At 41.2% G+C, this 22,846-nt stretch overlaps 2 protein-coding genes across 2 annotated transcripts in view; both read left to right on the forward strand.

Moving 5' to 3' along the window:
• Positions 1-15,123, forward strand: part of spef2 (sperm flagellar 2) — a 33,354-nt gene extending 18,231 nt beyond the window's left edge. Inside the window, exons 29-38 of the mRNA XM_036526888.1 lie at positions 118-347; positions 721-824; positions 1,522-1,704; positions 2,101-2,193; positions 2,617-2,790; positions 3,164-3,352; positions 3,898-4,020; positions 13,301-13,505; positions 14,097-14,198; positions 14,993-15,123. Of these exons, the coding sequence (XP_036382781.1) occupies positions 118-347; positions 721-824; positions 1,522-1,704; positions 2,101-2,193; positions 2,617-2,790; positions 3,164-3,352; positions 3,898-4,020; positions 13,301-13,505; positions 14,097-14,198; positions 14,993-15,123 (1,534 nt within the window). The remainder of the gene's footprint in view (positions 1-117; positions 348-720; positions 825-1,521; positions 1,705-2,100; positions 2,194-2,616; positions 2,791-3,163; positions 3,353-3,897; positions 4,021-13,300; positions 13,506-14,096; positions 14,199-14,992) is intronic.
• Positions 15,124-15,331: 208 nt separating this feature from the next.
• Positions 15,332-19,406, forward strand: LOC118776528 (UDP-glucuronosyltransferase 3A1-like). Its single transcript, XM_036526889.1, has 5 exons — positions 15,332-15,835; positions 16,366-16,597; positions 16,896-17,115; positions 17,664-17,883; positions 19,251-19,406. Exons 1-5 carry the CDS (start codon positions 15,335-15,337, stop codon positions 19,404-19,406), a joined length of 1,329 nt encoding a protein of 442 aa, XP_036382782.1. The 5' UTR covers positions 15,332-15,334.
• The last annotated feature ends 3,440 nt before the right edge of the window (positions 19,407-22,846 follow it).

Raw genomic sequence — 22,846 nt, forward strand, 5'->3', positions numbered from 1 at the left:
ATATTTGCTGACATGGTTTCTGGCTAACTACTTTTCTCAAGGATACAACTGTAGCCCCTGTTGGGGATTCAAAGCTGCAACCGCTTTATTAAAAGACTGCTCTGAAATATTGCACAGCATTGACCAGCTGGCGGAGGTAGCAAGGCATCACATTGAGCTGGCCGCTAAGATTCAGCACGAGCTGGTGATGGCAGGCACAGACTTCTTCCTCAATGGGGATATTCGTGTGGTGCCCATGCCGGAGCCAGCCCCTCGCCCACCTCCCCTGGAGCAGCCTGTGGGCAGCACTCTCACCGTTCTGCAGCTGGAGGCCTTTTATGCGCAGTTTCATGAGGTCGCGCCCACAGGTCAGCTACATGTTTCCACAGACCCTCTCTCTCTTGTGTAACACCATCATCTGAAGAACAAAAATGACCCATGGTAACACCAAGCAGTTTCTGATGTTTTGAATAGGCCTCATGGAATGAGGTGTGTTAGATATTCCACGATGCACCTGGCTCATTGCTCTTTTTAGAATTCCTCTCATCACTCATCATGAATACCACTTCCTACCCTGTGGCAATACAGCTAATAAGCCCTATCTGTAATATGACTGCACTCACTTGGCAGATGGTACAGGTGCCATCCCTATGGAGCTATTGAAACTGGTCCACAGCATTAACCCCTATACTGTCACACCTCTGCACTCTAAACATCATCTCCCATTCTCTGCCTCCTCAGGTGTAATGTCCAGTCAGAAGCTTGCAGAGATTCTGAAGCTTGTCTCTCTTGACATGGGGAGCAATGCCTTACCTGACCCCTGGATGCGTCTCTCCGAAGCTCAGGTATACCACAGGCTCATACTGTAATCCTTCTACCCATAGACACAGCTGAGCTCCACAAAGCAAGAAGTGGAGAAAGTGGATACTGCATGCCTAAGCAGATTGCACCCCAAGATAGAGAGGCTGTTCAGATTGGTGATCTCTCGATCTGCCACTGCCTGAATAAATTTACGAAATAATCAATGTTGCCACACCTGCTTTGTGAGATTTGTATTAATAACAGTAAGCACCTTTCGGACAAAAAACTATCCTATTTGATTAATCAGAAGGGATTTGATTAATCCCTTTAATGGCATTATGTACAGTGTTAATACACTGTAGTTACATAAAGTGTAATTGCATTTTAAATACACACTTGTGGACATGAAGAGTTAGAGTTAGGGATATCATGGCCAAGGCCAGAGAAAGAGGAAGGGGATGGGTTTGGGCTGAGTACTTAACCCATACTCCTGTTTCTCATTATTTACTTTGTAGTTGCATAAATGTTCCTAGAATTCTATGAAATATGAAACAGTATAAGGATGCATATTTTTTTCTCCTATTCTGTCTTTGTTGAATATATACAAAATATTGAGAGTCCTTCATTTAATTGTGGGTAAACATTTAATGCTTTTGGCTACTGCTCAAAGGCTGAAAGGTACTGAAACAATACACCAGTACTGTACATGGCCCAACAATGATTAGTCCTTCTTCCCGTCAGATCCTAGACATGATATCAGCTGTGAGCCCTGGCTCAGAGGTTCTGCACTGGAGGCTCTTCCTGCTGAGCGCCGCTCTGCCATGGCCAGTCCCCTCTCAGCACCAGCTGCTGCAGGTTCTGGTCCGTTTCAAAGCTGCAGACCCCATGGAAACAGGCTTTATCACAGAGGATCAGTATCTGCAGGTTTTTACTCAAATTTGTCTCAAGCTTCTTGTATTTAAAGAGCTGCAACAAGCATGCTGCCTCCAAGCTTTAGTGACAGAGTGCTGTCACTACAGTTGAGTATGCACTCTGACTGCTATACCAACGAGCCTGGCTCTTTGGCGTTGTGGTCAAAGTTGCATGGTTGGTACCCCGTGGACCTGGGTTTGAGGCCGGGTGGGGTGACTGCTCTTGCCCTTCACTACAGTCAGATATATATACCCAACCATTTTGAACCATCAAGACTAGTTATATGTGTCTATATTTTAGTATGGTCTGGCAGAGAGCTGTATTTTGCATTTGGGTTCAAAGAGCATTCAGGTTATTTTTATTGTACAAATCAATGACCACATTCCTGTATTTGTGCCTTATGGTCAGACGGAGCTGTGGTTCCCCTGTGAGATGAACCTGTCTGTTCCAGACGACCCATCTGAACCACTGCCTTACAGCCGTTTGAGCTACCTTAGGAAGGTGAGTACACCAATACTGGACCTATGCAGTTTTCACATCTGCTCATGTGCAACAATGTATATAATTAGGCTATACAAACATTATACACAGAATAAATGTTATATAAACATTTTGAAAGTATAATTTATGTATGATAGTTAATCCAGTATATGGAATGTATTTTATATATGTCAAACATACCTCATATTGTACTGCCACTTGTATTTAGAGAATTTTGTATATTTTTATAGAGTATGTAGAATGACATGCTAAAGATATAGTTTGCAAAGTGTGCATCCATTTCAATATCAGAAACAGCAGTAACTGAAAGATCTTGTAACGTATGCCACATATTATGTAATTCATTAAAAATGTATTCCTTGTTTGCTGGATTGAATATTTTTTACATGTATAGAAGAAATGTTGTTTCTGGTTGCTTGGCAGTTTTTCTTCACTCTGTTTGCGGATCATGAGGCTACTGCACCCCGACTCGATTACATGAGAATGCTACTGTACTTCGCCTCGCACCCCGACCCCATCCAGGGGTTCGTCCGAGCCCTGAGCGTCATCACGGAACAGCCCCTTCAATACTATCCCAGCAGTTCCCTGCTACTGAAGGTGACGCTCTCCAGCAGCACCCCCCCCCCCCCCCATAAACAAATAACCCCACAAATGACAAACAAAGCTATCATATCCATCTCAGAATCCCTGGATGTTCACTGTATCAGATTGTGTCCGGTGTGGAATGTTCACATGAGCAAAATATCCAGTGTTTTATAAGTATTTTTAAGTATTTACAATTTATTTGCAACTGAACATATAAGGTAAGGGGAACTTGTCATTTATGTCTCATAACTGTACCAGTTGATCATAGTGGCACTGCAAACAGCCTCATAAAAGCATTCATATTTCATGTCTGTATCCATTATTCAAGTCTGTAGTGTCCAACAGCCCCAACAGGTGATTCAGTGGGCTCTTGCTTTGCTCATAGTCTGTTCCATACATCGAGGAATCTGCCTCCACTGAGACAGAGGAGGAGCCGGAGATCACAGGGGCAGAGGAGAGGGAGGGGGTGTCCATACCCGCCCTCCTCAGAGTCATCTGTCACGGAGGGACATGGGCAACAGAGAGCTGCCACCGCTTTCACCCACACAGGAAGAGCAGGGAGGAGTACGAGGAGGTATACTCACCAATGCAGTCTCTGACAGTCTTGCAGATTGTGTAGGTTCTGTTCTGATATCACAAAGTTATGTGTGGCATCCATACTGGTCCACAGTGTCTCATGTTTCTGCCATTGCGTGCCGTAACTTATGTGAAAATTAAATTTCTTAAATATTAAAAAATATGTTACAAAACCTACCTATTTGGTACCTTAGCTAGCTAATCACAGTTTATATTATGTGAGAGAGCTGTACATTAATCTAATTCTAAGTAGTAACACAACTGTGGCAAAAGCAAAATTGGGGTAACTAAAAAATGTAACAAAGAATGGAAATCCATTAAAAATGACTATGCAGTTTATGTGAAGGATGAAGATTGTGAAAAGTGTGAATTAGAAATAACAGAAAGTTCAAGACTTGTAATAATTAAATGTTGGATCTCACATCTCAGAGAATATGTAAATACTGTATGTTCCTTATAGTGAGAACATCTTGCTGAATCTGCAGTGAAGTATGGCAACAGACTATGTTTACAGTTTCTTTTTATCTGTGATTGTGTGAACAGGATCTGAAGAAGATCTACACAGATCTGGGATTCAAGGCAGAGGAGAAAATCCCCTTTGGGATCCTGTCCCAGCACCCTCTCCTCCAGGAGCTGATGGATTCCACCTCACAGTACCAGCTTACTGTAAGTGTGTGCCATCAACCATCAACCCCATCGTAACATCAACCATCAAACACAAACACACACTCACCCTGTCCCTAATTAGAACTTAATAGAATGAGTATTGTGTGTCGGTGCAAGTGAGGGGCAATGTCTCAGATCCACATCTGAAAACCCCAAAAGGAAAGGGGAAATTCCTGTTTTGTTGATGTGCAGCAAATAAAAAGTGGTAAGAAAGTGAAACCACAGAGATTCTGTATCTCACCTTGAAAGCACAGGATAGCTGCTACTACTAAAAGAACATAGAGCCAAAGAGATTACAGCATGTTTCAGCTATTGCAAGATTTAGCTATTTGTATGTTTCACGTTATTTCATGTTATTTTCATGTCTTTACCCTCTCTTGTAAACACTTGAGTTACAGCGCCAGATTTCTACCCATGAATGCAGTGGATATATAAGTTTCAATCTAACTGCAATACAGTTTGTCCATAACTCTGACAAACAAATTTAAGCGTCCATAATATGTATTTCCCTTTTGTTAGAGCTTTTTTCATTCCTGTCAGTAACTACTGTGCTCCAAATAAATGGTGTGCAAAAAACCCTAAACAAATGGAAAGACAAAATGCATTGTGATAGATTGAACACATAAGACTCGCTTTTGACTTGCAAGCTGAAACAAATGTCGTCCCTACCCTCTTTGCATATTAATGCACCGTCCCTGTCTTTCTTTCCCACTCAGCACGAACATTTTAACCTCAGGATTCATCTCCCTCTAGTCTTATTGAAAAAGGATGTTGACATTCGAGCAGTGCACTAGGCCACAGTTTGCTGATATTGTAGAATAATAATTTATGGCATAAAGTGTTTCCCCAGCTGCTGTGTGCTGTTCATTAATATGTATTGTTAAGTGTATAACCCTCATAACATTTTTGGAGATTGTAATGCTGTGATGAAAAATCAGTCACAAGAGCAATATTAGAGTGTTGTCTCCTTTAGATATTGTAAAGATATGGAACAGATCTTATTAACTCCAAACAAACTACTGACTGTAAATGAGTATGGAAGAGTATCACCTGGTCATCCCACAATGATCTGAATCATCAACTGATTCATTTTAAATTTACTCAGACATTATCTAACTCCCCCACATTCTGGGCCCAAGATTTCAGTAATGTATGTGACTGGTAGCCTGCATATATCACAAAATAAATATATGAAGGATGATGATGATGGTGATTTACAAGATGATGGCTGATGTTTTTTTCTTTCCTTTTTCTCTGTTCATTGTCCATTGATTGTGTTGTATCAGCAGCTCATCAGAAAAAAAGGTCATAAAGAAAGGAAAAAAAACAATCACAACACCATGACAACAAGGGCTCTGTACCCTGAAAGTGTTACTGTGTAACTCAGGGTGCGAAATACGGGGGGTCTCGGGGTCTGAGACCCCTTGATTGACACTTGAGACCCCCTGAAAGCCTCAACAGCAAAAATTTGGGGGGTCTCTGGAAAAATCTTTGAAAAATTATTTGTCATTTGCAGTTGTTACTAAAAATGTCTTATTTAACCTTTAAAGCCCGACAGACGCAGCCTGTGTCCTTATACACATCCCTTCTTCTCGGTTGAATTGCTCACCAAGTATTCATCACTAATGATGGTAGTTGCTTGTCTATGTGACGAAGTGTTGGCCTATCGCTTCACTCCAGTAATTTGCATGGCTTTATTATGAATAATCGTCACACATGGATCCATAAGTTTTGTGTGTTTGTCTGACATTACCCAAGTTGCCAGATCATGTATGAAACACAATTTACACACACAATCCACACACTACATTAAAGTATTTATTTACTTTTTTATTTACTAGCCCCCCCCCCCCCCCCCCCCAAAAAAAACCATATTTTGAAACCTAAACGTTGGCAGGTATGGGTAGGGGGGACCCCCTGATTGCCACCGGGTATTTTGCACACTGGGGTAACTCCATGTTAAGCATTAAGTGTTACTGATTCCCCATCCACACCATATAGTTTACTTGGGAAAAGTTCAACTGCCATCCAAAAAACCCTGACCATGAACTGTGAACATCAAAACCAGCTCTGCAGTCAAGCTGGGATGGTCTGGCACCTGTTCCAGCAAACTCATCAAGAAACCCAAAAATCCATAGTGTAGTTGCTACAGCCTACATTAAATTTACGTTTAATATAAATCCGCAGCTCCAGTAAACAACCTTGTTCTCTCATTGGATTGATCATCTTGAGAAAAGCCAAAGTGTAGTCTTGTGATCAGGCATGCACATATGTAGTTCAATCCTGAAGATGTCTATGCTTTGACACTGTGTCCTTTTCTCTGTGGTTTAACAGGATATCCATGGTGTTCTACAGGCCCATCAGAGTGAAGGGGATTCTGTTGTGTCATAGACAGAGCCTACACTCAGCTGCCGAGAGACAGCTGCCCCAGCTTTGCTTTCACAGCACCAGTAAATGACTGTCATAGCTGTTATATCACTGCTCTAATTCATTCAACAGGGAATTAAAAAACATGTACTGTTTACACTGAATGTGCTAATAATAGATGACACAATTTTACATACCGTTTTGCCATAAGAAAATAGACATGGTCTGAGCTTTACCTTAAAACCACCGTAGTCTTTTAGTTTGGATTAAAAAAACCACGATTCCCAGTTAAAGCTATTCCAAAGTGAAACAGGATCACCAGCAGTTGTCCTTTTTTGTTGCCACTCATCTATTATGTATAAATATTAGGTGATGATGATGTATAGAACAGAGATGCTACAGGAAATACACAAAAGTTATGCCCTCGGCCTTTGTCTTCATTTAATTTCTAAACTTTAAAACACAGACATACACTAGCGTACCATGTCTGAAGAGTAGTTTTTCCTCTTCTTGTCAAGTTTTTAAAATTTTATTTATACAATATCATGAAAAACGTTTCAATACAGAAATAAACTCTAAAAGCACAATATGTAATTCACAATTTGAGCAGGACCAGCTAGATTCTTCAATATTGTACCAACCAGTTCTGTCAAAATGCTGTTAATACCTGAACATCTACTGATTATGGACTGTCCTCCAATCCAGTGTCTACAGTGTCCTGAAATGCCATCATCTTGGGACAATTTTTGTTTTTTGTTCTTGTGTATTTGCTGAAGTACGGAAGAGCATCTAAGGGGTACTTAGCTTATGCGTCCTGTGCAGTCATTGTACTTAACTAGTAGTGAACACTGGCATGGCCACAGTGGTGCTCAGGAAGCCGGTCTCTCTGAGTCACCAGCTTACCTAATGACTCCATTGACACAGCCAAGGACTTTTGGCATGGTACAATGACGTCTTTCTTAAGCACAGAGAAATGGCAGGCATCCCCTGCTTCACTTGAGCTTCACTTTCCGAGTTATCCCCCAGCCACTTATCAGTTAACTCTGAGACACAAAACTTCCTAACTCAGAGGAGGGTGACGGTCTTTGTTCATGCACCCCACCACCATGTTTACAGCAGTTAACAATTCAATGAGTGAAAGAAATACAATCAGCTTTTACTTTATTCCCCTTTATTCAACAGTATGAAGAGAATCTTATTTTAAAGTGTAACAAAATCAACAGCAGATTCTTTATTGCTCACCAAATCATACCTAATGCTATTTTATATGCTTTTTTGGAAACTCTCACTGATATGACACTAATGTGATATTTGGTAAGAAAAGCATTTCATTATTTTTATTTATTTTTTTTTTTTTGTTATGATTAGTTCAGCCTGGATCCTAACAAAACACAATAATGTAAGTGAATATAAGATGATGCTTCCAGTTATATGATAGACCCCTTAAACACACTGTATCAGCTGTCTTGTAATGTGCATTTATGTTTTGTTGTTTTATATGTTCGTATGTTCAACAAGGGAACAAGTGAGTACACATGTCGTTTCACGTGACAATAATGAAGTAGTCATAGTAAGTTGAGTAATAAATAATAAAGTAACAATGATCATTGTGTCTTTGATGTTCGACAGTTTGGCTTACACGTTACTACAATGCCCATTAGCCTGTTTGGGATCCAGTCTGTGTTTTCAGGCTTTCTTGGTGGATGTGGGCGTGTTAGATTAACCATAGCAACCGTATGTGACATGAGAAATAGTCGTCAACAGAATGATACTGTTTTTCCACATAATTTAGCATGGAAATTTTTTTAAAAACTTTGTCGTTGATTGCTAGGTACATTTTAACTTAAGAAAGCTTTGGTCTATGCGTAACAAATCAAATTTTTCAGAACCATCTCACTTGACCTTTTTCTTTGTTTCAATATAGATGTGTACAGAACAATTGTTTTTTTTTGGGGGGGGGGAGATTTTACATTCATCTCTCAATATCTTGGTAAAGTTATGAATAGTTTCATAACATTTCTTTTAGTTCGTTTTTTATTGTTTATTTAGCAAATCCCCTTACTGAGCGTGAGAAAGTACTAATACAGCAAATAAAAAGTGCAAGTAAAATAATACATAAGTAAAAGCATAATACACAACTACAAGGACAACCTAACGACAAATATCCCAAGGCAAGATATAGCAATACATTCAGTTTTATATATACATCACTACTGCAACTAATTTAACATCACTAGCTGCCCACTGCCTATAGCAACCGTAAGTAATATTTTAAAAACAGCAGTCAAATTGTACCTCAGTAGATGCAGTGTCTGTCTAACCAAAAGGCTGAGGGCAGACTCAGTTCGGCACAGTCAATGTAACCAAGTCTACCAAAGATGACAGGAGGTTCTGAGGTCTAAACTGAGAATGAGCAGCAGCTGTAGCCTTGGAGGGGCTGAAGACATGTTGGGAAACGTGAGAAACTAAGTGTAGTGGTTGAGATGTACTGGCAGCAGGGCTCTGAAGCAGATACAAGCTGCATCTCATAGCTGTAAAAGGAAAATGTTGTTACATCTGTCCTGTAAACATGGTCTATATCTTTCAAGAGGGCCTATTGATGTTACATTACATTCATTTAGCAGACGCTTTTATCAAGAGCGACTTCCAGCACAAAAGAACAGATGTGCATCCATTCAAGTTGAACAAGCAACAGTGTCAGACCAGGTTAACAACACTCTCACACCAGTGAGTGTGAGCATAACACTATTCAAGGTATCAAGGTTTCATCTGTGGTATAAAAAATATTAGCCTGTGTCTCTGTCCTTCCTCCCTCAAACATTTTGACTAGGATACAAGTAGCAATAGTACACCTGGCAATAATCTCTTACAAATACTTGTCTGAACCCCAAACAGCTGTCCAGCCACTGATCACTTTAAGGAGGCAGTGTTTCCTCTGTGTCACTGATGTCTTCAACACCACACCTGCTTGCGTTCATCCAAAGAAGGTTAATCAAGGAGTAATCGCATATCTAGTGGCTGTGGAAGCTGAGGGGAAGTTGCCAATTGTAAGAGATGGGTTTGTGAGAGAGATGGAGGGAAGAAAGTCTGGGTGTTGTAGTTTGGATGAGTTTACATGGAATAGGAATGAACAGTTTGGATTAGGGGACAAACATCTCATGTTTGTCGCTGCCTGTAACACTGCCTCAGCTTTGAACACAGACTGAGTACAGAGCTAAGTCTGTATAGAACTTCCACATTTAGAATGGGAGAAATGCAAAAACATTTGCTGAAGAGATGACAAAGGAGAGAAAGAAGAGAGGGCACAACTTTTACATGTCTGTAAGTAATTCATTCTACCAGTAGAAAGATAAAAGAAAGAACAAGGCTCAAAAATGAGAGCTCAAATCCTGGAACACAATCTGTCAATAGTTATGGAGGACAAAAAATGACATAAGCATAAATAAATAAATGCAGAAATAAATAAATAAATGAAAAATAAATACATTTTGGTAATGAAAAGGGCTATTTCTGTATTTTTACATTTATTTATGTATTTGTTTATTTATTTATTTATGCATTTCTACATTTATTCATTTATTTAATTATGCATTTCTATATTTATTTATTTCTGTATTTCTACATTTATTTATTTATTTCTGTTTTTCTACACAATCCGCAGAAACAACTGGTATCCAGGCACCGAAACGTGTAGCTTACAGTTTTCCAAATAAAAGTTGTAAAAAAACGAAAATATTTGTACAAACCTGTCCACATACAACCTCTGGTTGTCAACCAGAATATCCATTGGTGTCCTCATCACTTTAATTTCGCCAACAACAAAAGCAAAACTGAGAGGACAGCGCTGAACGTAACGTCGGCCTAACTAGCAAATTCCTTGGATTTTAGTTTTGCTTTTTTGATATAAGATGGTGTTTATGATATGTGAGATGTCAGACAAATTTGGTGATCATTGGACGCTATTTTGGAACATTAAGCCATGTTAAGCCTTTTCCTTATGATGGGTGTCAATGGAGAGGAAAACGCTTGTAAGATATGTAAGATATATGTAAGATAACGTCCATACTGATAGGATTTTGGTTTAGATTTTTTGACAGGAGGAAGTGTTACTGACAAGAGATGTCCGAAAGAAATTTGGTGATCACTGATTGCCGTTTTGGAACTGAGGGGGCGTATTCCGGTGGGAAAGTGACGTCAGTGCATACCCTCTATATGGGAGGTTTGCCTTTAGCTCGCTACTAGTTAGTTAAACCGAGTTGTCGACAGGTAGTTTTAATGTAGCCCTGTGTTATTGATGGAAAGTTTTGTACGAGCCATTGCGTGGAGCTAGTACCGAGGTTAGCTAACCAGTTTGTGTAATGTAGATTTGATAGGAATTGTTTGCTTCTGTCTGGTTCGCCCAGCTGACCAATCCGGCTTTAGACTGAGGTATAGGACCACCCACTCAATTAACATACGGACACAGAAATAAATAAATGTGGAAATGTAGAAATACAGAAATAAATAAATAAATAAATGTAGAAATGCATAAATAAATAAATGAATAAATGTAGAAATACATAAATAAATAAAGAAATGTAGAAATACAGAAATAAATAAATAAATGTAGAAATGCATAAATAAATAAATGTAAAAATACATAAATTGCCTTTTTCATTACCAAAATGTATTTATTTTTCATTTATTTATGTATTTATTTCTGCATTTATTTATGCTTATGTCATTTTTTGTCCTCCATAAATAGTAGCTCTTCACAGCAATTAGAGGGAATGTAGCTATGAGCAACAGAGGTAATTTAAAGGTAACATGGGCAGCAGCAGGCCAATAAAAGCTATAACATTCAGAATAAAGTATGTAGGAATTTGTGTGGACTAATGTCACCAAAGTTTACTATAAATACCTATCCATATGAAATAAAAGTTTGTCTGACTATATTTCTTGCAACCATCAGTGTTTTACTTTGTACAATCAAGTTATGAAGTTATTGCAGATAGGTGACTACAGATATATCAGCACTGGTTACTATTTTTAAACCAGCTCATCATGACTTCCATGTGAGGAGGGTTTTGACAGTTTGCATTTCTGGAATTCTTCAAGCTTGATCATTGCCTCCTTCAAAAGCCCTGTTCTTATAATGAGCCATCAGCTATGATTCAGCTCATCACATGGAGTGACAATGATTGAATTGTGTGTGCTGTTCCAAGGACTGGGCCTATTCAGGGTGGTTTCTTAATGGGCACAGTCCTAGCAAATCACTGGCAACAGATACAATTGATCAAGATCCCAGTTTAAATCAGTGTTTGCAACGCAACTCATTTTTGAATTGTTCCTCAAGTAATTAAAGTACTGATTTCATTATAAAATGTAAACAAACAGATTGGCAGTGCCCTTTTGACTGAGAGGGGAAAGGTTACAAGTAAGCATTCACTATTTTCATACTCAAAGTTACTTGTAGTTCCACTTGAAGAGATGTTGCATCGTCTATTTACAGAATGAGAAAAACAGCATTCTGTGTTATTGAAGGTGCATGTAACTGTTTGAAGGGTGGCTACCATTTCTCTTGTAAAACACAAAATGGAGTGGAAGCCTTAGGTGTACAAAGTATGTATGAATATGCCTTGTTAAGACTGTCTATTGTTCTATTTTTTCTATTGTATGCCCATCCAATCTCAGTTTTTACTTCACAATATTTATTTAATTGTTCTAGGGAATTGAATAATCCAGGCATCCTGTGATATGTAAATGGAATATAATAATCACAGGCTGAAACAGCTATAGTCTTTCCAAGAAGTACCCCCAGCTCTCATCAGTGTGTTCATCATTGGTCATTATATCTAGGTTACTTGGCAAAGTGAAACCTCCCACTGAAGTCTGAGATTGACAGCTAGAGCTGGGAAATGCTGGGAAAGTCTGTCTGTCCCTGATTGCCCTAGCTGCTTCAGTGTACCCCCAGATTACCTCTCCTCCCTCTTGGCACGGTGTTATGCCATTTCTAAAATAGGAGATCGCCACGCCCCTAATTACTCCCTCCCATCCAGTCTTTTCCTAATACATCCAGCCCTAGGTCTGGAAAAACGGACACTGTCCGTTGGGATGGAGCGGGGCTTGGGTTACTGCTTACCTGCCTCAGGGAACACTTTTCCCAAAACAGAGACATCCACACCAGTCAGGACTTTGCAACCCCAACAGAGTGGTCCAGCGGTGGTAGTATTTTTGTCAGCGGTGCTGGATGTCCAAGACCACTGTGAGAAATAATTAGAAGAGCACTGAAGACAGTATATATTTCAATCAGCAAGATCAAGCATGGGATCAAGCATGGTTCAGTGTGTGGAACTGGATCATCTGAGTTTGCTTTCTAAGGTCATGGGGTCGAAGATGATGAACTGTGGAGTATTTTTTGCAAATCAGAGCATGGATCACCAGGAGAGCACCTGTGGAAAGAGGTTGGTCATATTCATTTGTGTTTTTTGTGGTCTAACTTTAAAATAGGCAGTATTCACTGTCCATTGCCTGTGGTTTTGCTGAGAAGATAGCATGAAAGATTGCAGTGAGTTTTAATTTTATATCGCTGCACTGGTAGTCAACTAGCTTAACAGAGGAAGGCTACTTCAAAAGTTGTGAAGTAGTTTTCAGACTCATGTGGGTTATATAAAAATGTTATTAGTGTAGCATGAAACATGCAATTCCATACTCAGAGTTAATTTTTTTTAAGATAGAATAAACATTACAGATTTTCTCAGAAGTCTTCCTGCAATCTGGCTTTTATGGGTTGCCTCCCCTATCAACTCTTCCTTAGTTTTTTTTTTTTTTTTAGCGCTGTTAATGGGATGAGAGGGGGAAGGGGGCTAGATCGCTCCCTCTCCCTCTCTCTCTCTCTCTCCCTCCGTCCCACTCTGCTGCCTCTCACACATAGCTCCTGCATATTTCTGAGGTTCGCGGTCTGGCCAAAACAGACGATCTCCATGTGCGGAACCAACAGTCCTGCATGCACACGGGCCACACTCTCTATGCACTCTGGGACCGTTTGGACATGGGCAGCCTGGTACCCGTGCTGTTTCTCCTCTTGGAATACCCTGTCCTGCAACAGTCTGCCAAGATCCTGACAGTCTGTCTAATCGGTAAGTCATAGTCTGAGCGGGTGGGTGGGGAGGAATGGAAAAACTGCCAAGGTGAGTGAGCGCTCTCTTGCAGCGAGGAACAGTTGTGGAGAATGCTGTGTGTGTACCTGAGTCTACATGCAAAACGTTTCTAAGGAAAAGCAGAATAATTTAGAGGTAATCTACACATGCAGGGAAAGAGAGTCATTTGAAATGGCTGTGTTTTGTGTTAAGGGAAAAACAGCAAAGTTGATCCAATACTGCAGGAGAACATGATGTTACACAGGGGAAACATTTCAGGCTCCTTTCAACAATTTAACTGTGCTCCAGACTGATCAAGTTCACACAATTATTTCTGCACAACTCTGATGATTTGCAAGTGCAGCTGGAACATGTCTACTTGACTTTTAATGATAAATGGAACTGTATACGGCTGGCTCTATGCAGTCTGATTTCCACAGAAATTTTGTACTATAATACAAGCACTGCAGTATACTTAAGTGGTATAGTTTCCTCAGTCAATAACAGTGATTACAGTACTACAGGAATGTAGCCGGTGATGTTGCATTGTGGGCATTGATTTCGCAGGCTGTGACGTGGTGTGCCTTGCAGGTGGGAGTCATTACATGCTGCTGGATGAGATCTCGCACACCTTCCACGAAAGCGGCCATGACATGCACATGCTCATGCAGACAGGGAACCCTGTTATCCGAGGTGAGAAAGGCAGACGATCATCTGGGATAGACCTCCCCTGTTGCCTCACTACTCTAGATGGGCTTCATGCACTCCACTCTATCTGCAGTAGATCACTACCACAAGAACTGCATGTCTTGGGTAAGATCAACAAACTTGTGAAAATGGTGCATCACAGTTATAAGCTCTTCACATAATTTTGTCATGGGAGAATGATGAGGCGCTTGCATTTGATACAAATATTTTTCATAGTACGCAATATCTGATTAACTGACTAATGAAAGAAATACATTACTCTCTCACTTAAGGAGAATCTTCACCTTTCTCCCAAAACTTTAAATTGTCACTTGAAAGTGAATGGATTGCTGTTGTGTGTTTCAAGTGATAATTGTCTTTGTCGCTGTGAGCCAGCCAATTGGTTAATGAGCCACACCTGCCTATTCAAAGGCCTATTTAATACAGGTCCATGGCTGGAGAGTATGGAGGCTTCTCTTCCCTTCCCTGTCAACTGTTTGCCCAGGCTGGTTCTTTTGTTGGTTTAAAATTTTTTTTTTTTTGAATGTTTGCTCTTCTGTTTTGCTCATTTTTGTGAGACGTGTTGGCTAGCTTCTCCACAATGTGTTATTAAGAATTAAATTTTGGTGAGACAGCAATGAAAATGACACTTTGGTGCATGTTGGTAGATATTTAAGGTGTTTAAAATCTCAGACACTAAAAATATATATTTGGTTTGCATGAAGCAACAAAGAATAGGAGCTGTTTTATTTTTTGTATCACCTATTCTCTCCTCTTCTGTACAAATTTCTCACCATCAGGCCTGGATTATGTTGGCCGTCCAAACAGCTATAAGATCATCTCATGGTCAGCCAGTGAGGCTTACATCAAGGAGTACAATGCGTGGTTTCTGGAGCAGCAAAAGGAGTTTCTTCTTGGCAGGTGTGGCTGAAATAGCTTTACTACAACAACTTTGCTACAACAACTACCACTGCTCTCTACCAGGAGAGTATTGTTTGATTGACATTATGGTTTGTCCTGAGAAACTATAATGGTCATTATGGGTATGAAAATAATATGAATTATATACATAATTGTTGTGCATTAGATCTCATTAGTACCTTTCCAAACTCAGGGACAGTTTCAGTGGCTTCCTGAACTTCATGGGCCACCTGGCCTACCAGTGTGACCTGATCCTGAGTGATTCTCGACTGATGGACACACTGCGCGGGGAGTCCTTCGATCTGGCCATCCTGGATGCCTTCAACCCCTGCTCTTTCCTGCTGGCCAGCCTGCTGGGCCTGCGCTACGTGGCCTTCTACCCTGGCACCCTCAATGGCCCTCTCTCCATCGGCCTGCCGAGCCCGCTCTCCCACGTCCCAGTCTTCAGCTCCCAGCTGTCCGACCGCATGGGCTTCTGGGGCCGCCTGAAGAACGTGGTGTGGGCCCTGTTCGCCCCCGTGGCCGAGGGGCTGGTGCATGGCCGGTTCAGGCATGTCGGGGAGCGCCACTTCTCCGAGCCCCCCTCCCTCCCTCAGCTGTATGGCCAGGCTGAGCTCTGGGCCTTCAACACTGACTTCTCCCTGGAGTTCCCCCAGCCTATCATGCCCTACACTGTGTGCATTGGTGGGCTGCTGTCCAAGCCGGCCGCTCCTGTGTCTCAGGTATGCCCCCCTAAGGACCTGGCTCCATTAACTCAAAAGATGCTCCCACACAAAAATTATAACTAGTAAGGTTTGTTAAGGCAATACCTATGTAGCTTTCACTAACAGGCTATAAATTCACAGATTCACAAATAGTCCACTAATTCCGGCTCTGTTGTTGTTGAAGCTACAAGTGTTCTGGTTTGCTGGATTGTTATGAAAATTCTTGAAAGGGTATAGTTTAAAACAGACATCACCAGAAATCATCAGCTGGAGGACGGAAGGATGGTTTGTAGATGGAACTGACAGGAGCTGACATCTGTGATTCAAGTTGCCGTCAATTTCGATTTGGTTTGAATCAATATGCATTATTGGCATCATATAATTGCACTGTACATATTCACATTTAATAATCAGAATCAACATATAAATATGGGAGAGAGATTTAGGGAAAGGGATTTAGGGAAAATATATACATAAGGTAATGATTACTATTGAGAGGAAATGATTAAAATAGCAATATCAACAGTCTCTCTCCCTCTCTGGTGTAGGAGCTAGAAGATTTCATCTCAAGTTGTGGTGAGGAGGGCTTTGTAGTGGTGACGCTGGGGTCCATGCTGTCCTCTGTGGCCCTTGAGGAGGTCCTGCAGGAGATGAACGCGGGGTTTGGGGAGGTCCCTTACGGGGTTATCTGGAGGTACCACCCCTCACGCTGGCCACCCCACCTGCAACCCACACCAAATGTGAAGCTGGTGGAGTGGCTGCCCCAGAATGACCTGCTGGGTAAGGAAGTGAAACCTTGAAGCCTAAACATAGCCTAGCCTTTATTTGTTACTCATGTTACTCATGCTTATTTCAATACACTTCTGGATGGTAACCCCACACTGATCAACCACAGCAGTGACCTTATGAACAATCCTGTTATTCTCAGTTTAATCCCGTTCAGTTTAACACAAATCTGGATATTTTTTCTATGCCATGTACAACGAGAGTCAAAACTGGTGCACATTTTCGACTGAGCACTGAACTGTCATGACATACATGTGAACTCACCCACTGCTGTCACCCCCTTCATCCCCAGGGCACCCGAAGGCACGTCTGCTGGTCACCCATGGTGGCCAAAACAGCATCCTGCAGGCGGTATACCATGGAGTCCCTGTCCTGGGAGTCCCTCTCTTTGGGGACCAGTTTGACAACCTGGTACGCATTGAGACCAAAGGCCTGGGGCTGATCCTTAAACCCACAGAGCTGCAAAGAGAGCATCTCAGCTCTACAATGCAGAGACTCATAGGGGACAGGAGGTAGGGTGTCTCACAGTCTTTAAGTGTTATTCACTTTCCTGTTTGCTAGTGTCTCTGTTGTGTGTTGCCTTGCTCAATTCCAACATGCCCTACCATTGGTGGCCATATTGGAACATGCACAACTGTTGGCAGCCATATTATCTCATGACCTTCCATTGATTAAATCAGACTAACTGATCACACAAAGGCTTTTATTTGATTTCTTTATTTTGCCTTTATTTGATCTGGTAGGTTCAATTGAGAATCAATTCTCTTTTACAATGATGACCTGGGGAAGGGAATTATTTGGGGAAGGAGTTATTTTTAGTCAATCAACATTATCAGACTGGGAATTAAACCGGGACACTGGGGAATCCACTACTCCTTGCAATAAGCGCCATGATTTAATGACCACAGACCACTCATGAAAACACACACGTTAGCCCCAGAAGTACAACTAGTCCACCATCAAAGAACAGGACCTACACTGTGATAGCTTTTACAATGAGGATCCAGTTTCCTCCTAAGGGAGGCATGAATGAAGGCCCAACTTCCTCTACCTCTGACAGCTTCAAGGCATCGGCGATGGCGCTTAGCAGGATCCACCGGTCCCAGCCCCTCTCCCCGGGGTCCCGACTGGTGCGCTGGGTGGAACACATCCTGAACTGCGGAGGGGGGTCCCATCTGCGCCCCCAGTCGCTCCAGCAGCCATGGTATCAGCGCTGGCTGCTGGATGTGGGGGTTTTCCTGGGCATGGTACTGGTTGTGATCCTGCGGCTGGGGGCCTTGGTGATTCGGTTCATGCGAGCCACCCCCAAACTCAAAATGGATTGAGTTTTCTCTTTGTGTGAATGTGTGTGTGTATGAGTCAGAGAAATTCTGCAGCAGCATTGCCTCTTGCTTGTCTGTCTTGTTTGTGTGTTTATTGCTGTCTGTGCATTCATTATTCTGCCTATATAATACTGCGAAAAGCAATTAAAATATATTAATGGGATTCCCACTGTACAAATGTGTATCTGTATATTTGTCATGTATGTGTCATGCGTTACTGTTTTTCTGGGTGGTGGGGCAAATAAACACATTTGCTTGCAAAGTATTCTCTGTGTAATTTTAGCATCAGGGCTTCACAGTTTTCTTGTATTGAAATGTCTGATAATATAATACTTATACCAGGACATGAGGCTGAATTCACATGGTTTTATCTATAATCTTAATGATCAGTAGCTTTGTCAGTTTGCATGGATGCCAGCTGTCAGTTGATGCTGTAATTAGCTGACCATCTGTATAAAAGTGTTGAATTAACAGGGAAGTGGAAAGGATAACCAACTCCTAATGGTTTGGTACAGTTGGCATGGTGCTAATTTGGAAAGCTAAATGTGAAATTGCATTAGAATATGGGCATTTAGGAGATGTGGCTGCTATAATGTAAACTCTAAAAGGAACTTTTTTGTGCAGAATATTTGATATTAATCCCTTGCTTGTAATCACACATTGGTCAAGCCCTTTAAATTGATTGCTAATCATAACAAGCAATGGTTTAAAGAGCATGTTTTGGCACATTCTTGTATTTTAACTGTGATATAGAACTGACTGACAGTGACAGGACTATCTTAGAATTAGAGGGTAGGCCTGAATTTTGATACAAAATCACTCCCTGCCCTGCCATGCACTGCGTTTAGGAGTGGCCTAGCTTAAGAAACCTGTTCTCACAGAAAGCCCCCCCCCCACCCCCCCCATTTTCCCCTCATTTTCATCACTTTGTCCTCCCACTCCCACTGAGTGTGTCTCATTTTGAATCCTGTCACGTAGCCCTCAGTGGACGAAGAGAGGGACCATGGGATTGGTGAGCGCAGCAGAGCATGGTGTCCCATTCGCAGCGACCTCAAACCCCAGGCTTCTTGACCACAACTAAGGGACACCCCGACTCCCCTCTGGAGCAGGGCTCTCGAGGGTCCCCCCACACACACACAGTCCCACTTTGTGGTGGTGGTGCCCTGACCCATCAGCACTGCAAATGAGGACTGTGCCGTCATGCCTCACTGCCAGTGCCCCAAACGCTCTAACCCCCCCCACCCACACCCCTACCCCTGAAAGGCCCCCGGCCCGGAGCCAGCCCCACTGATTTGATGGGCCCACGGTGTCCTCCCTCTCATTAGCCGGCCCCCGAGCTCAGGATGTTCGTCTACTGGCGAGCTTCATTAGGTGACTGCCACCTGCGCACGCTGCGCCCCCTCCCCCTGTCCCTGTCCTGGCCAGACAAAGGCGTCCCTCACTCCCATTGCGGTCACTGCCCTGGAGCAGCTGTCCCGTGAAACAGGACTGGGAATGTACCCCTCCTCCTCCTCTGTGCTACATCTGTGTTAGGAGTTATCTGGTTGGGGGAAAACATAGATCCAAGGAAATAATAAGCAATTAGAGAGTGGGGTCCCAGTCTGTTAGATGTGTCACTAAGTGGCCCCTCTCTGGATGGACTCAGTGCTCATGTTGTGGATACAACAGAAGACTGTTTCAACAGTGAAAATGTCAGTTCTCTGTAATGGCCGTGTTGGTGACATCTCCCCTGGTTTCAGAGCTGTTATTAACCCACTTCTGGCCATGGGAGTAGGTCTTATTGAGAAATTAAGCTCAAATGCATCCACAGGGAAGGATGTAGTGGATGGACAAAAAGAATATGGAGGCGCATTCATTTTGAGCTACGAGGTTTCAAATTCTCCCATCAAGCATGAAACCACACAAGCTATTTAATTAGAGGTCACTTTTATTTTTGTACCCACATGTTCTGTTCATGTTTTCACTCCATTTCATCTATAGTGAAAACCAGGTCAGCGTCAGCAGATTAGAGAACACCAACATCAGAGCACCATATGCCTCAAAAGGGAACAAAATGTCCAGAACTTGCTATAGTGGTCTATGGAAGTCACTGTGGAACTTCTGTCACTTCTGGTCAAATGTCCATATTAAATCATATTCACAGTTTTATTATCCACTAAAAACCGCAGGCATCAAGATGTAAGGTACATTTTTCAGCTTCTTCCAACATTTGAGGGAACATGAACAAAAGTGTGGAGAAATTACTGGCAGAGATAATTAGTATGTAACTTAACGTTTTACCACATATACAGTATATATACCGTTGACTACTGTATCTATGGACAATCTATCAGACACTTGCGTCAAAGAGACAAACCTCTTACGCAACACCTCTGTTCACTTGAGAACAATGAGCTATATTTTCAACAATGAACATCTTGACTATTTAAAGACACGTCACACTTCTATGCTGAGCTACTTTCAATCAAAAATGATCAAATTCATTTGGATCAAATCCAATTCCTTGGATCATAAAAAATTCAATATGTAAAAATATGCTTGCATGTGTAACTTCAAACAGACTGTTAATAATGTGTTTCACTTACATAAACATACAGATCTTGTGTGTACAACCTGCTTGTGACTGCATGTGTTATATCATCTTTCTACAGCCAATGACAACTTATCCAGTGAAAACCTTACCAACACGCTAAAACCCTGTACACACCAGTTTGGTAGAAATTATTTGTTTTATAAGCCGTTTCATTAAAAAGGTTACCTGGACACCACAGCTTTGAGAAACCCCATCAGAGACCTACAAAGGTGAGGGGGCACATACAACAAAACTCAATCACTAAAAATTGAATAAACAAATAAATCCAATTTTCTCAAAACAGAGTAAAGTGGTAATATGGTACAATAAAACACAGGTTAATCTGTATGGAAACATGCTCCACCTTAACAAAAAATGCTAAATATTTTCATTAGGAAACAATGCAGCTGGAGTAGAATCCTTACAGCTATAGCATATGAGAAAAGTACTTAACTGCTAATGTTCCAATAAAAATGTATCAATAAGTTACAGTATAAATAATGTGACACTAAAGGCATTTTCAGACACCCAGGAAAAGGTTATCTGCTGATAAATAATGCAATACAATTGAAATGTCACATAATGCATGGAAGGCCTTTGACTATACAGGAATATGAGAATAAGGACAATAGATCAAAAATTATAGAAACACACCACAGTCTGACAGAGAAAGGCAGTCTGTATGGTCAAAACATGTAGTTGTAGATGCAGATGAAAGGGTCTGTGCTGATCCAAAATGATACCTCCATCTACTGTGAGGTTGCTTGGTAATACTTCAACTGTACATTTTTATTCATTTTAGATGGTACCTCACTCGGCCCCATTACAAACTTTGTCATATAATGCCACAGTTGCACACATTTACAAAGAAGTAAGAATTAGTCTGTTCTTGAAGAGAAGTTGTGACTACACAACACAGCAATGGTGTATAATGCAGTGATGCATTGTATCCAAACCATGTTTCTATAAAAATTTGGTGTGTTGATACCACCAGTCCCTTAACCCAACTAACAATTCAAAATTGACAAAATGGACCATTTTCTGAGCAGTTCGATTAAGACAAACGATCCTCTTTGGCATTCAGGTACATTTTCTTGTTGTGAAAAATATTAGAGATATTATAAAGTGGCTTCAACAAATGATCAAATACTTACAGGCTATTGAGACTAGATTTAAGGCCACTACTGTTATACATTTACATGTTTTTATATTTACAACAGCTTAAGGTGAAATAGAAAATTATGCACCAACTAATTATGTAGTTTTGCTTTCTTCTTCTTGGAAATTCATTTCAGTATTTATCACGTTTTGATAAATCACACATTGTGGATTGGTGATAAGCACAAACAATTGCCTTCTGGTACCGGAAATACATTGACATGAGCATAAAACAAAGCCAACACGGACAATGGCGATGAGGTGGCAGAACCACCATATTAGGAGCCAAGTAGCAGTCTGATTCAAGATAGTTTGGTTCAGATTGTTTCAAACCATTCATTGTCCCCTTCATTTAATAAATAAGGCTTAAATCACCTGTGAGGAATTTTGTTAGAAGTAGTCAGTGCAATTTAAGTTCAGTGACTATGATCTGATTGAAACCTTACCAAAATACTGAACATGCATAATCATTACAGGCCAGATAAAAGTGAATAAAACAATGAATCAGAAAAAAATCAACAACAAATAACAGATAATAACTATACTAGCTATTAGCACAATAGGATCCATTATGCAGGATCCATTCAGCCTCAAGCCAAAGCACCTCTCAAAGCCCAGAGAGAATCTGAATGGGACCGTAGTGCTGAAGCTGACCTGCATAAGGGCAGAAACAAGTGGAAAACTCACTAAGCTGTGTAATGTCACATGACACGCGTCAACATCTTAGAGCGAGCAAAGGTAACAGCCGTCAGTTATTGAGTTGACCCACTGTAACGCAAATGGCGTGCGTACGCAACCTCAAACAAAGAGAGGAGAAAAGGGAGGAAGAACCACAGAACAAAAGGAAGAGAAGGCGATTCAAGGGGACAAAAAGGTCAGATCGTGGCTCGTTGTTATGGACTGACCATTATGACCGCAGTCTGTAGATCTGCAGATTGCAGAGTGCTTTGGGGTGACCAGACCCATAGTTTCTTTCCTCAGCAATAATGCAAAAGTTACTAATGACATCCAGAAGGAAGAACTCCCAGAGTCAGAGGAGTGGTTTCATGCTGCAGATGTTAGCAACTGCCAAGAATCTCACAAGCCAAACAGAGACTAAAAAAGTCTGGCAAGCACTACACGGTAAGCAATAAACAGTTTTTAAATTAATCCACAGCATATTTATATTTACAGACCAGATTTACCTTCAGT

Source organism: Megalops cyprinoides, chromosome 4 (genome assembly GCF_013368585.1).
Source record: "Megalops cyprinoides isolate fMegCyp1 chromosome 4, fMegCyp1.pri, whole genome shotgun sequence".
Lineage (NCBI taxonomy): Eukaryota > Metazoa > Chordata > Actinopteri > Elopiformes > Megalopidae > Megalops > Megalops cyprinoides.

Bases quoted from the DNA above. Each gene is read 5' to 3' on its own strand.
- LOC118776528 (XM_036526889.1), top strand. From the start codon at position 15,335: ATGGGCCACCTGGCCTACCAGTGTGACCTGATCCTGAGTGATTCTCGA. The intron at 15,836-16,365 runs GTATGCCCCCCT...TCTCTGGTGTAG, and splicing joins CGGCCGCTCCTGTGTCTCAG to GAGCTAGAAGATTTCATCTC. The intron at 17,884-19,250 runs GTGATTCGGTTC...CCCTCTCATTAG, and splicing joins TCCTGCGGCTGGGGGCCTTG to CCGGCCCCCGAGCTCAGGAT.